The 14,381-nt window shown below is 50.7% G+C and overlaps 1 protein-coding gene across 6 annotated transcripts in view; it reads right to left on the bottom strand.

The window, feature by feature from the left end:
• Positions 1-4,711: 4,711 nt before the first annotated feature.
• PARN (poly(A)-specific ribonuclease) overlaps positions 4,712-14,381 on the bottom strand; it is a 173,313-nt gene continuing 163,643 nt past the window's right edge. For all 6 annotated transcript variants that reach the window (XM_002711762.5, XM_070064792.1, XM_017342468.3 and 3 more), the window contains 2 exons: positions 13,367-13,560; positions 4,712-5,573 (listed from right to left, as the gene is read on the bottom strand). In XM_002711762.5, the coding sequence (XP_002711808.2) occupies positions 5,521-5,573; positions 13,367-13,560 (247 nt within the window). In that variant the 3' untranslated portion in view covers positions 4,712-5,520. The remainder of the gene's footprint in view (positions 5,574-13,366; positions 13,561-14,381) is intronic.

The following is a 14,381-nucleotide window of genomic DNA, read 5'->3' as shown; positions in this document are numbered from 1 at the left end:
TTTCAAATAAATAAACGAGTCTTTAAAAATGCATATGAGGAAAACACTGCATGGACAGCACCTACACCAAAGTATCAGTTGGGGGCAGGTGTCTGGTGCAGTGGTCAGAGTGCCTGGCCCAGAGTCCTGCCTCCGCTTCTCATCCAGCCTCCTGCTCATGCGCAACCTGAGAACCCCCAGATGGCCACTCACCCGCGGGGAATACCTGGACTGAAATCCTGGCTCCAGCCTGGCCCAGCTCTGGCTGTTGTGGGCATCTGGGGAGTGAACTAGAGGATGGAAGATCTCTCTCTCTCTCTCTGACTCACTTCACCTTTCAAACAAATAAAACTAAACTTTAAAAAAGTATAGAAAAAAAATCACACAATGGGGTGGAAGACATTTCACTTTCAGGAGGTAAGGATGACAGACCACAGGGCAAGTTTCTTTCTCGATGGAAAGCTCTAGAGAGCAGGGTTCTGTTTGCCAGGTGGGGGAAGCACCTGATGCCTCCTGATGTGAGAAAACAGTGCAGCGATTCGGGGGAGGCCCCTGTGAGCTCTTGCTACTTGTGGGTCTGGTCTCACAGGTAAGGAAAGGAAGCTGAGAACGGGGCGGGTCCCCAGGCTCACACACTCGGTGGGCGTGGCTCAGATGCAAGCAATCAGAGTCCAGATGTCCCGCAAGGCAGACACTGCCTCTAAGCCCCGTTAGTAATGGAAACTTCCTGAGGATGCCACTGGCCAGAGCGTAAGCAAGAATGAGCAAACGGAAAAGGGAGACAATGTCGGCTCTGAGGCTGCATGAGGTGGGTGCTGGCACCACACCCTCCGCTCAGGACACTGTGGACCTCTCACTCAGCGCCCCTGGGCGGCGGAGAACCAGAAAACACCCACCAGGCCCCTTGTTGTCCCCATTCAGACCCAGTGCAAATGCCTGTGCTTTGCTGAATCAGTCCCCGAGCAAGGTCAAGGTCATCTGTAGGCACAGAGCCCGGGGAGGCCTCACATTTTTTACCTCTTTCAGCAAGTGGAGGGCAACCTGCTGGCTAGCACTTGTTATTCCTGAGTAAAAAGAATGACTAGGAATGGCCACTCTGGATGGCTGGAAATAAGAGGCTGTGTGAGCCCAACAGGGCGCAGAGGGCGATGTGGAGAGTCGTGGCTCCCCCCAGCATCGGCGGACAGCGGGGAACACGCTCAGTCCTACATTTTCAGCAGTCTGGCTCTTGCTCACCCAAGTCCTGCTGGGAAACCCAGGCTCCCCTGCCCAGGCTTTGGACACCTGTGAGGGCAACCAGGGGAAGAGCCCTGCCCCCTACAAGGACTTCCTTCTGCTGGAAAAGGCAAGTGTCGAAGGCTGCTGACGGGTTCCCCGGCTGGCAGGGGGATGATGGCAAGACACTGCCATGGATAAGTGCCTGGGCCTTGTGCGGTGCCCAGGGCTTCATGGCACTCAGGGCTTGGCATGGCCAGGCAGGGATCCTCGTCGGCAGCCTTTCTGGTCTAGAAAGACTTCTCTCTCTCCCCCAAAGACAAAAAAGTAAAAATAAAGGGCCTTTTTTGTTATCCTCTTTTCTTATTTTTATTTATGTTTGAAAGACAGAGATACATTTTTCTCCAGAAGTCTACAACAGCTGAGAGAGAGAGAGAGAGAGAGAGAGAATGATTTTTCCCCAAAAGTCTACTAAGGCAGGGCCAAAGCAACACCAAGAGCCAGAACTCAGTCTTGGTCTCCCCTGGGGGTGGCAGGAGCCCAGGTACGTGGGTCATCACCTGCTGCCCCCCACAGTGTGCCCATCAGCGGGACGCCGGCATTGGTAGCAGAGCTGGGACTTGAACCTGGGCACTTCAATGTGGGAAGTGGGCGTCCCAAGCAGTGTCGTAACTGCTGTGCCAAACACCCAGCCCTTCTCTTTCCTGTGGACAAGGGTTATCTTGTGAATACCTCTCCATTTACAGACCCTCTCGGCTGGCGAACCTGTAGCATTTTCATCAAGCCCAGCCAGCGCCAAGAACTTCCCAAGTTCAACATAGCAGCCTGACCAGAGAAAGCAAGAGCCCGAGGCAGAAACAGGCGTGCAGCTGAAGACAAACCGCGCTGCTCTCTCTTAGCAGGGAGCAGATGGCTCGTACGGGAGGGCGGCTCACGGCCAGCAGAAACTCGAACCAGCCCTCGGGTCTCCCATTTCCCTTCCTCGACAAAATCAGAGGCATCGATTTACTCCATGAATCATTTGGGGGCAAAAAAAGATTTCAGTTGAAGGAATGAAACTCAAGTCATGAGATTAAAAAAAAAAAAAAAAAAAAAAAAAACAGGAGTCCAAAAAAAGTGAGCTATTTTTAACACTCAGTCATGGACAGGGTGGCCTGGCCGGCCTGCACATCCACTGAGTGTCCTAGCATTTTCCTCTCCATGCCAGAAGTGCTGCAGCAGCGTGAGCACTGTGCTACCGCTCAGTGTAGGAAGGGCACGCTTTCCACACTCACGTGCTGTGACACACACTGTTAGGCCGCCAGGGTTGGGGCGGAAGCACCAGAGCCACTCAGCAGCGAAGCTCTCTGCAGATGGTGAGGAAGAGCAGGACGTCAACTCCCACGCCACGTCACGCACAAGGTGAACCCCAGGGGGAGGCCTCTGGCCCAGAGGTTAAGGTGCCAGGTAAGACACCCACATCCGGGGCCTGTGTTGTGACGCAGTAAGTGAAGCTGCCGCCTGCGATGCCCAGCATCCCATGTAGGCATTGGTTTGTGTCCTGGCTGCTCCACTTCCGATTCAGCTCCCTGTTAATGGCCTGGAAAAAGCAGTGGAAGATGACCCAAGTGCTTGGGCCCCTTCCACCCACGTGGGAGACCAGGATGCAACTCCCGGCTTCGACCTGTCCCAGCATTAGCAGCTATGGCCACCTGGTAAGTGAACCGGTGGATGGAGGATGGCTCTGCCTGTCTCTCCCTCTCTATAACTCTGGCTTTCAAAACAAATAAATAAAAATAATATTTTTAAAGATGCCCACATCGCACACTGGACCACCAGGGTCTGATACCCAGTTTCGGCTCGAGACTCCATCTTCCTGCTGATGTGCACCCTGGCCTGGGACGGCAGCAGGTGATGACGGCTCACGTAATCGGGTTCCCACCACCCATGTGAGAGACCCAGATGGTGTTCCCGGCTCAAGGCTCCTGTCCAGCCTGGCTGGGCCACTGTGGGCATTTGAGAGTGAACCAGAAGATGGAAGCTCTCTTTCCCCGTCTTTGTCTTTCTTTGTCATCATTCAACTAACCAACAAACTAGTTGAACATTCACTATAAAGTTTAGTCCCACAAACCTCCAGACATAAACTCATGTCACACTGGGGCTAATGACAGCATGGCATACTCAGGAGGGGACTGCACTGTTCGTAACAGAACTGCAACAAGAAGTGAGAGGAGGGATGGACGGTTGAGGCCGGCAAAATGGCAGCTGCACAATCTAGGTGGTGAGTGCATGGGTGCTCCCTGCCCTGGTTCCCCCACATCTCTCTGTGGAACTGTTCATAATCGAATATTGAGCTGGGGAGTACTGGGCCAAGGATTAAGCTACAGACACGGGTGGGGCCACAGTGCTCAGGCTCCCAGCCCGTTGTCAGCAATCAAAGGACTACCAGGCCATTCGGGAAAACAGAGGTCTCCAATTCTACGCCTGCCTCCAGTGGGCTAAGTATCAGGCAGCTCTCAACCACAATGCCATTGCCACCATGCACCCCTGGGCCCCAGGGCCGGGATACCAGGAGCATCAGCCTAGGGTTTTATGTCTCAAAGAGGGCTCAAGAAGGCCTGGTATACATGGTTGTGGTGGGAGAAGTGGACCTACCTAGCTCGCCTGTTTTTTTAAAGATTTATTGTATTTATTTGAAAGAGTGACAGAGAGAGGGGAACACACATACACACACACACACACACACCATTCTCCTACACACTGGTTTACTCCTCAATGGTCCCAATGATTGAGGCTGGGCCAGGTGGAAGCCAGGAGCCAGGAACTCCATCCAGTCATGCACATGGTGGGCAGGGGTCCAAGTACTTGGGCCACCTCCTGCTGCCTTCCTACTGCATTGGCAGAGGAATTGATCAGCCAGGACCACAACTGGTGCTCACACATGGGATGCCCTTCATGCCATAACACTGCCCCTTCTTTTTTATTTTTTAAAGATTTATTAGTTATTTGAAAGTTAAAATGAGAGAGACAGAGAGGGAGACACAGAGAGAAGGATCTTCTATCTTCTGGCTCACTCTCCAAAGGCCCTAATAGTAGAACTCCATCCAGGTCTCCCACATGGGTAGCAGGGGCCCAAGCACTTGGGCCATCCTCTCCTGCTTTCCCAGGTGCATTAGCAGGGAGCTGGATGCAACATGGAGCAGCAGGGCCTTCTCCGACTGGTTCTTCTTATAAAATGAAGTGTAAGGAAGGCCAGGAGCTAACACTGTGGAAGGCAAGGGAAGCACGGGAGGCCCCCCGGGGGGGAGGTGTCCTTGGCCTCTGCAGCCAGTCAGCCAGCCAGCCAGTTGTGCCTCACATTCCTCAGGTGGGGCCGTTTACCCCCAGGGCTCAGCTCCTGACCCAAGAAGGGGGCAGAGGTAAGAAGAGGAAAAAAAAAATCAGGAACAGCAGGTTGAGTGGCTTCTTCAGAATGAAAATATCTGTATAGGGAGCAAATACATCGTTCACTTGTTACAAAGAAGGGAAAAGCCCAGGGTCCTATGAAAATTTCTTTAATTTCATCTTCTGGAAATACAGGTTTCATTTTTATCTCCATGATACAAAAATGGTAAATATCTGACAATGACCTATATGAAGCAGGAGTACTGACACAGATGTGTGGGTCTCGTCACTGCACAGAGAAATGGCTGCTACACGCTGTAGCGTGGTTGGGACTTCCCACACGCCACCTGAGCCAGACAGACACAGACAGAGAAGACGACCAGGCAAGACACCGGAAGGCGGACACGGCGTTATGGGGAAGAACAGAGCTTCAGTCTTTGACCCCGCCCATGAGAAACATCTGAATGAAGTGCGTGAAGGCCAGGGCTCCTGCATGGGCTGCTGTTGATGGACTGAGCGCCTCATCTGCAGGCGGCGCTGGCGGGAAACGGGGACACAGAACCCACGGACCACAGCTGCCCCCAAAACCAGGGCCCGAGAAGAGGCCGCCGCGAGCCTCCCGGCCGTGGGCTGTCCTCACACCTCTCACAGCAGGCCGCCCCCCGGGTGGGTTCTCAAACACGCAGTTCACGAAGCAAAGGTCTCACGGGAGTCACAAGTGGTTAACTGGTTAATGTCGTACACATCCGTGACAGTCTGCAACTGTGGTGAGTGCCAACACTTCGTTTAGATTAAAAAGGGAGAAGGGAGACACAGCCACAAAAATAAAAACTGTTATCTTTAGGAGACACCTGTGGCCTGAACCCCTCCCGCACCGCATTCTCCAGGACTAGTACAGCTTGGCTTCCAAACGTGCCGCGGGCCCCTGCGCGGCAGCCCTGTGCTCGCTTCGTGCCGTCCTGGTTACCACGTGTCGGGAACTTCAAAGAGGTTGGCAGGGCTGCCCGAGACGCTTCCTGGGGGGAACAGACAAAGCAGAATCAAGGACAGCATGAGCACCTTGGGTTGCAGAGCCAGGGCGCCCAGCACGGGGCAAAGGCAGCCTGGGACGGGTGGGTGTGGACAACTGTGCGGCCCCTGTGGGAGAAGTCCCCAGTCGGGTCTTGTCCCTGGACGCTGTCCGGGCAACAAGGGCGAACCACAGGCCCATCACGGGGGTGGGGGCTGGGGAGTGGACAAAACACTTCCCTCCACCTCCGCCTCGGACTGCCTTGATTTCTTTATTTTATGGGAATTAGACATGCATATTACAATTTCTGTCTTGTTGAACACACACTGCTCAAGTATGCATGGATTGTGAAAAATATTTTTGCACCAAAATAAATTGAACTTTTAATTCCATTTTCTGTGAACTTTTGGAAACACCCCCATATTTCTTACTAGCAACAATGCTGGGCTCTTAATTCGCTTAATCTTCAAAAAAAGCACACCCCGGTGCTATCAATATGCAAGGCCAAACTCAGAGCTAGGGCGACACGCCCAGCCTCACACAGCTAGGAGTCAGCGACAGGGGTCTGCCTCGCACAGGAAGGCATCTCTGTGAGGTGCTGCCCAGGGGAGTCGCAGACCCCTGGAGGGGAAGCAGAGTTCCTGGTTCCAGCAACGCTGGGTGGGACGCTCCTTCTGAAGCGCTCTCTTCAATTACGGGTGCACCCTGAGGTGAGAGCCTTCCGCTTTCATTCACACAACTGGGCCGTGACCGCGCACTGGTCGGGGAAGTGTGCTCCTAGGGCGCGTGTGGCAGACCTGCAGGGGCTGCACGGGGCGCTGCGCACGGCAAGCCGGCAGGGACAAGCAGCAGAGCCTCTGCCCAGCTGCCAACACCAAGATTCAAAAAGAGAGAGAAATCTCTGATGATGTCTCCGATAGGGAGGGGGCTGGGGCCGGCCTACTAGGAAATCCCTTGACTGACAGTGACAAGCAGCATTAGCAGGGCTGCCTGAAGACATCGGTGTGAGCACCAAGGGAAAGTCGGCCAACAGGACACTCCCACCTCTGATGTCTGTCACACCCAGATCCAGAGAGCTGGGACGAGGAGACCAGGAGCAGGCAACTTTGAATTTTCTGCCCTGGGTCTCGCCTCTGTGTCATACCCTGGGACTCCCAACATATCAGACTGCAAGGCAAGATGGCTCCTGAAATGGGAAGGTGAGCAGGAGACGAGCTGCGTGAGGGATCCCGGGAGCCAGTTAGTAAAGGATAGAGATGATTTCTTCCAAATACGCCCCAGAATCACGACCCACCAGAGGCGGCCCACGGTGAACCCAGCCTGACCTCAATCGCACTCATACCACATCCAAGCCAAGGGAAATAAACCTGAGACCGCTAACTCACAGAGAAACAGCACAGTAACCAATCAGCTACTGAGAGGTAAATGCTACAACAATGTGGGGAACCAAAAAACACATTAAACCAGTTGAGAAGAAATAGAGAAAAACTGCTACAGGCAACTGCACAGTACTCTCTGTCACCTGCAGCTGCCTTTAGCTTGGGCACACGTGTGGGGTCAGGTGCATCGTCCCACCCATGGGAAGTGACTGCGAAAGTGGAGGTGGGTGGGCTGGACCAAGTCTTGGAGCCTCACCTACGATAGGGGCTGGTACCCTGTACACCGCACAGGACTTCCTGGCTATTCCTCATGCCGTCATGGCTGCTCCCAGGAAGCCTGCAGCGCTGAGCAGGAACGACATGCAGAGAGCCCAGAACTTCAGGAGCCTCTGAGTGGGTAATGAAGGTCCCTGCCAGGCTCTTCCCGGCACTCTCCAGGCAGAGAGGGCTGCAGAGCGGTGAGGGACCAGTCTCGAAGCCACTGGGGCAGCTCTCCAGAGATGGGGTGCACAGCCCTGTTCTACCGCAGTGCGAGACTTGTTGAGGAGCAGTTTTCGAGTTTAAACACACTTCAGGCATCCACCTCCTGCGATGGCAGGCCTTAGTCCACATCTTCCACTCTATATGAAGACTAACTTGGTCTGTACACTTAAATGTAAAAAAAATCATACTGGGCTGGCGCTGTGGAAGCATCCCATATGGGCACCAGTTCGCGTCCTGGCTGCTCCACTTCCAATCCAGCTCTCTGCTATGGCCTGGGAAAGCAGTGGAAGATGGCCCTGCACCCACGTGGAGACTTCCTTGTGGGAGGAAGCTCTTGGCTCCTGGCTTCAGGTCGGCCCAGCTCCGGCTGTTGCAGCCATCTGGGGAGAGAACCAGAGGATGGAAGACCTCTCTCTCTGTCTCTGTCTATGCCTCTCTGTAGCTCTGCCTTTCAAATAAGCAAATAAATCTTAAAAAAAAAAAAAAAAGTCACATATAAACCTGGGGGAGAAAAGAAACGACAAAGTCTTTGCCACCAGCGTAAGGAACACATTTCTTAGACATGTCACCAAAGGCAAACAATGGATAAACTGGACTTTGTCAAAATCTAAAACATCAACTCTTCAAAGATGTTGCTAACAAAAATGAAGAAAAAGGCACAATCTAGAAGAAAAGATTTGCAAAAGACTCAACAGAACTTATATCCAGAATCTATAAAGAACCCTCAAGGCCCAGCAAGAAGGAGATAAACAGCCCAGTGAACAGACAGGGAGAAGATCTGAACAGACACTTCACTGGAGAGACATGGATGGCCGACAATCACCCGAGAAGACGCTCAACACTGGCAGTCGTTATGGAAACAAAAGCCCGAGCCCCAAGGAGACGCCACTTCACACCCACCAGGATGGCTGAGAGAGCCAACAGACAGGCGCAGAGACTGGGACCTCAGCCTGCAGAGGGCGCTGCACCCGACAGTCCCTTTGAAAAAGTGTCTCAGCTTCTTACAAAGCCAAATACACGATCACCATAGGACTCAGCGATCCCACTCCTAGACACTCGCTGAAAAGAAATGAGAAGAAACAAAACCCTGTACACAAATGCTTACAGCAGCTGTGTTCTAAGTTGCCAAAAACTAAACGCACTCCATGTGAGGAACGGATAACCAGCGACGTGTCTACAAAAGGAAACGCCACTCAGCAATACAAATGAGTGGATGGAGATGGCAATGGCAGGAATGCCAAAGGCACCACGCTCAATTACAGCACTTACAAGAAAGGCTCAAAAGGCTATCTGTGTCTGATGTCATTCACACAACACTCTGGAAAAGGCAAAATTACAGTGACAGAAAGCAAATCATTCGTTGCCAGGAAGGGGCTGCCTAAAAAGGAGCATGAGGGAATTTTCTGGAATGACAGAACTGCTCTATATTTTGATCACAGTGATGGTTATAATGGGGACTTTAAAAGTTCATGAAAAATGAAATAAAACATTTTATTTGGGTGCAAAAAATTTGAAATCCACACGTAGGTTTTTTGTAACACACATTTTTCATTAACTTTCTGAAGACTCCTTGAATGCATGAATTCCAAAATTTGGGGGACCAAAATAAGCTTATCATTTCACTGCACTCCCCTGCCCTTTCTGAAGTAGCCTCATATGACTGCACACACTGGCCACAGCTCTTCAGGATGCACATGTACCCACAAAGGCGGGTTTTCATACCCATTCTCTCTTAATACAGCTGACCTGCAGAAGGTTTTACGGATGTTGCAAAAAAAAGGAAAATTTTCATATGAACTATTATGATAATGATTTGATCAAGAATGTCTAAAATGGGGAAAAACAGATAAAAGTTGTATACAGTATGTGATGTCAAATGTGTAGAAAAATGATAGGTAAAGTAAAAATACTTGTGAATAGAGTATCAAGTGTTAGGACTGTGGTGTTTAAATTTCTTCTGTTTTCCAAATTCTTACAGTGAGCCTATTCTTTTATTGACAGAAACAACAACATGAAGATTAGTGCACTCACAATGTGATGCGTCTGCCTCTTGGGCCGCCCAGCTGGCCGGAGCAGAAAGGAAGAGACGTCCCTCCCCAGGTGAGCCCAGCAGGGAACCTAAGAAACTGCACAGCATGCTGGGGATAGAACTCTCCTTTGGGGAGCGGTCCCGGGGGCTGTACCTAGGAGAGCTCACCAGCGCAGGGACGCGGGTGGGTGTCCCACACTTAGAAGGTGGAGCTCCCCTGGGGGCTGCCTCCTGTGCCCCCTACAAGCAGAAAACCGTGCTTTCATTTAACAATTAAAAGGCTCATCGGGAGGTCCCTGCACTTGGCTAGCCCGGTCTCTTAGGTGACTAACAGCAGCGACTGTGTATTTTGTTTCTGACTTTAACGAGGCCTGGAGGGTGTGAGGAGATTCCTGCTCTAAGTAGGCTCTAGGTTTTTATACTGTAACCCTCAGGGTTTAAGCTTGAAAAGTTCAGCAGCTTAGTCAAGACTCCAGTAAAACTCATGGCTCCCGGCAAACATTTAAAGGTCTCGTGTGCTGTGTTTTAAAGGTTAGGGCGGGCGGATGACCTGGATTGACGTCTCCATTTACAGTAAAAAAACACAAACCATGAAGAGGCAATGTCTCTTCCTTCTGTTCCCCCTCTGTGGCACCCCAGCTGTTGGGCTGTCCAGGGGTATTTAGAGAATGGTCAGCCCCTGGAACTCTATGCTCGGCAAGCACAAGTCTCCCTTGGAAATCCATCAATCCCTACAGAGCTTATTCTAGCACACACGGCACCGGGAGTATGCTCCTTCGTGCTGGGAGGAAGAGGAGCCAGCACGGCCACGCAGCACCAATCAGGACAACTACAAAGGAGGGGACTTGCACTGTCCATCCACTTCCTGAAAGCGGAACGGAAATGGCTACACTTGAGAGAAAGCATCTGCTGCACACGTGACGTGTACACAGAACACGGGTCTGGAGGCAGCCACCTCCTGGATTTCTACTGAATGACTTCGTCATGTGACAGCCCAGCTTCGTCACTGTTTCTGACCTACAACGACTGCAAGAAATACCTGCTCCCACGACGCACATTCCGGATAAATGTCAGCCACCGCAGGGCGGTGTGGGGCATGAGTCTTGCAGCCAGAAGCCCTCTGCACACCAGCCACATGCCTGCCATACACCTTGACTCTGCCTCAGCTTCCTCTATGCCTTACCAGGTGTTTGTAAGGACTGGGAAGATAATAATAAATGCTGTTCTAGCACAACATCTTAAACAGTGTAAACCCAATAAATGGTTATTTCTTTTGCTCCTTATGTCACGTTGTTACCTGGAATGGGGAACAGCACTGTCACAGAATCTTAGATATAGAAATGCATAGCTAAGCAAACGACAGCTTTGTGGGCACTTGTTAAGCATCAGCTGTCCTAGGGTTGCTACAGCATATAGTAGTCCCTGGTCCTTGTCGCTGCTACTTCTTCCTTGGAAGACAGAAGACTCCCGCCAGTGGGGTCCTGCCTTGTACGTTGTTCACACTGCCCCGTCAGTGCTGCCATCTGTCAAGGGGGTCTCCCAAGCACCTGGGCTCAGGGCCAAGGCCTCAGAACGTTTCCTGTGGGACGCAGTGGCCACAGTGCACCCAACACGCCAATGCATGCCCCAGCTCCTGGTGCACTCCCAATGCCTCTGAGAGCTTAACACAGACCCTTAACAGGGTTTTGAACTTTGTACACTCTCTCTTATAGGGGCTTATTTAAATAACTGAGCAAGCAAAATTGGTTGATTCACCAGGCAGCACCTGATACGCTGACCTACATCCTGCTGATACTAACAGGATTCAACGTCCGAGCCAGGTGACAAGGAGCAGTAATGTCCCAGCTGGCACTGTCAGGAGGTCTGCCTGGGAGAACGGTGCTGCAGAAGAAAGCCCAAGTCTCTCAAGCTCTCTGACTTAATTCAACGTTGTCAAGACGTCTCTCTCTTTTTCTTTTTAGGTCGCACTGACAAAGATGAACAGAGCCTACGGGTTTTTTTTTTTTTTTTTTTTTTTTTTTTAAAGCTCAAATCTCGCAGCAGTGACAGCTTTAATGTCAATGGGAGGGGAAAAAAACCCTACTTTATTACAGTATTATAAATCCAAAACCCTAAATAACTTATAGAAAGCTTTCACTTAAAACAATGAAAGCTATAAAAGGAACTAACTTATTATTGCAGTCTATTATTTCATATTTTAACTTTAGTATTTTTAACATTACACCAATATAGAAGGGAAAAAGCCAAAAACCTGGTCCTTGTAATACATACACTGAGAGACAGGGATACAGACGGGGAAAAGCACTATCCCATCCCCCCACATCAAGCACACTCTCTAAGGCTAATGTCTCCTAATTAATATTTCTTGAGCACGCACAATGAGACACTGCCAGCAACCCATCATGTCCAACCACTCAGGATGCTACAAGGTTACAAACTTCTCCAAAATGTGGGGAAACCAGGGAGGCCACGCCAGGGAGCTGCCCAGGTTCAAGGAGACAGCTAAAATTGACAGTCAAGGCTTCAGACAAGAATGTAAGTTTTCTGCTAAAACTAAGCTTTAGGATATTGTATGAAAAGCATATAAAACAATTCTGCTATTTCTGTGATCTCATTAATATCAGTAAGATTCAGAAAATTCCCTACACGCCACACGCACAGGAGGAACTCGTGAGAGCAGAGTGAGGCGTCAGCTGGGCTGTGAATGGCTTCCGCAGCAGGACTGCCGCCTTGCTCTCTGGTCTGGCTGTGAGCGCCGCTAACCACAACTGCCACCACCCGACGTGGGACAAAGGAGAACGAGGATGACTCCTATCCCGAGTGCACAGACCCTAATCTCAGGTCAAAGCACTGGCTCCCTTATGGGAGATTAAGGGCCCTGCCGCCTTAGGCAATTCATGTACGCTTTGGGCCTCATAAAATGGACATAAAAGGACAATAGTGGGTAGCTCAGAGTCCTAAAATGGACAATGATGAGTACCTCAGAGAACTGAATGAAGGAATTTCTGTCGAGCAGTCAGAGCGGTCCTTACACACAGCAAGTACTCCATGAGTACTGCCAGTTTCCGCCATCCCGCCTGCTGCCTGGCCCTGCCACGGCTGGACGTTGCTCAGCACCACGGGACAGCCTCTCAGACTTGCTGACGGATAAGCGAGCCCCTTTCTGGTCTCTTGCTCTAGCACCACATAGGACCCACGTCCCAGGGGCTGAGTTAGGACTGGGATGGCCCACAGCGTGCCTATAGGGTGGACAGGACGTGGGGTCCGGCTGCAGGCCTGGCTTCTCTTTCCGCTCTGCTGCGTGCTAGCTGTGAGCACCTGCTCCAGCGCTCTGAGCCAGGCAGCCACATCACCACAGGAGGGAGGCTGAGCCCCTCCCTCAGGGCTGCTGTGAGAATGACACGAAGTGAGGAGACCAATCGCTCCTGCTACAGCGTCTAGCATGTAGTATGTTCCCAACATGTGTTCATTTCCTGTTTCCTTGGCTTCTTATATAATTCTGCTTAGAAGAGAAATCCAGGTTGCCTGGGGTTTCGCTGGGAACAGAAAAAGCTCTGCTACTGAAAATAATGTGTCAGGGTAGGCGTCTGGGAGAATTTAAATGCACATTTTAAACACTGAGGCTATATTCAACACATGAGGGAACTCACTAAGCCACGCCCACACAGGAGAGAGATGACCGCGATGGACCGCCTGTCTTCAGTGAGACCCCGCCGGCCATATGCTGCCACAGCCAGGCTTTTCAGAATTTCTCTGATGGACTCAACCCTAAAAACACCCCATCTGCTAGCGGACCACCTGGGCTTTGCCACCATGGGAAGCTGTGCCAGAGCGCTGCCCCGGAGTGCTGAGTTTCCAGGGTGGCTCAGCAGTGTGCAACCCCAGGGTTTGCCAAGATCCAATACAAACCTGCTGGCGAGAGTTCCTTCTTCATCCTTTTACATTTCTTGGCTTTTTTCCTGCCCTCTGAGAGGGATTCTGCACAGGAATCTGACTGCTCCTGCTCGGGGTCGGAAATCTCCCCCAACACGCTGTCCTCCGAGCCGCCTTCTCCTTGAAAAGGACTCAGATTTCTCTTTACTGCTGTGCTGGTAGCTGTCAAACTGAAATGCAAAAAGTGGAGCAACATGAAAGGTGGTAAGAATAACAGCAAGGCCAGCCCATAAAAATATTTTAATACTCCTTAAATCTATGAACACTCAAGCAGCAATCAGCAAACACAGGCAGCTGCTGCCTATAAAAATTAAGAGACCATGTTAAGAACCAACATGTAAAAGTATGCCCATGACAAACATTCAAGGTAAAGTGCTCCATTATGCTAGTGCACAGATATGAGGGTACTTCAGAAAGTTCATGGACAACGTATAAGCCTGAAAAAACTGCATGATTTCAAGTTCTTTTTGACATGAAAATACACTTATCTTTGAATTCCCCCTTTTCCGTGCTGCCCTTAGTGTTAAGAACAAAATTGTAAAGACAATTCCCGGTCTCTGTTTTGGTAAAGCTACTGTAACAGAAGAGTATTACTAAATAGGAGCAGTACTATAATAGAATAACAGTTCTGATAACATTAAACCAGAAGACAGACTCCATGACTGCCTAATAGACACACGAATGGATTCCTCACCAGTCGGCTATGGCACTGCTCAAAACTAGAACCCAGCAAGAGTGTACCACGCCCACATGCAAAGCTCTTGTTTCCAAAATGGCAACTTGCTACTTAAAGTTAAACCTGGTTTCACTTTTTTCTAAGATTTATTTGAAAGGCAGAGTATATGTGTGTGTGTATATTAGAGAGAGAGAGAGACAGACAGACAGACCAACCCGCATGAGAGACCAGGAGGAGGCACCTGGTTGCTGGCTTCGGATTGGCACAGCGCACTGGCTGTAGTGGCCATTTTGGGGGTGAACCAATGGAAGGAAG

This window comes from Oryctolagus cuniculus, chromosome 19 (assembly GCF_964237555.1).
Source record: "Oryctolagus cuniculus chromosome 19, mOryCun1.1, whole genome shotgun sequence".
Classification (NCBI taxonomy): domain Eukaryota; kingdom Metazoa; phylum Chordata; class Mammalia; order Lagomorpha; family Leporidae; genus Oryctolagus; species Oryctolagus cuniculus.
The sequence above is the reverse complement of the archived record's forward strand: the minus strand, read 5'-3'. Positions and strand labels throughout refer to the sequence as shown.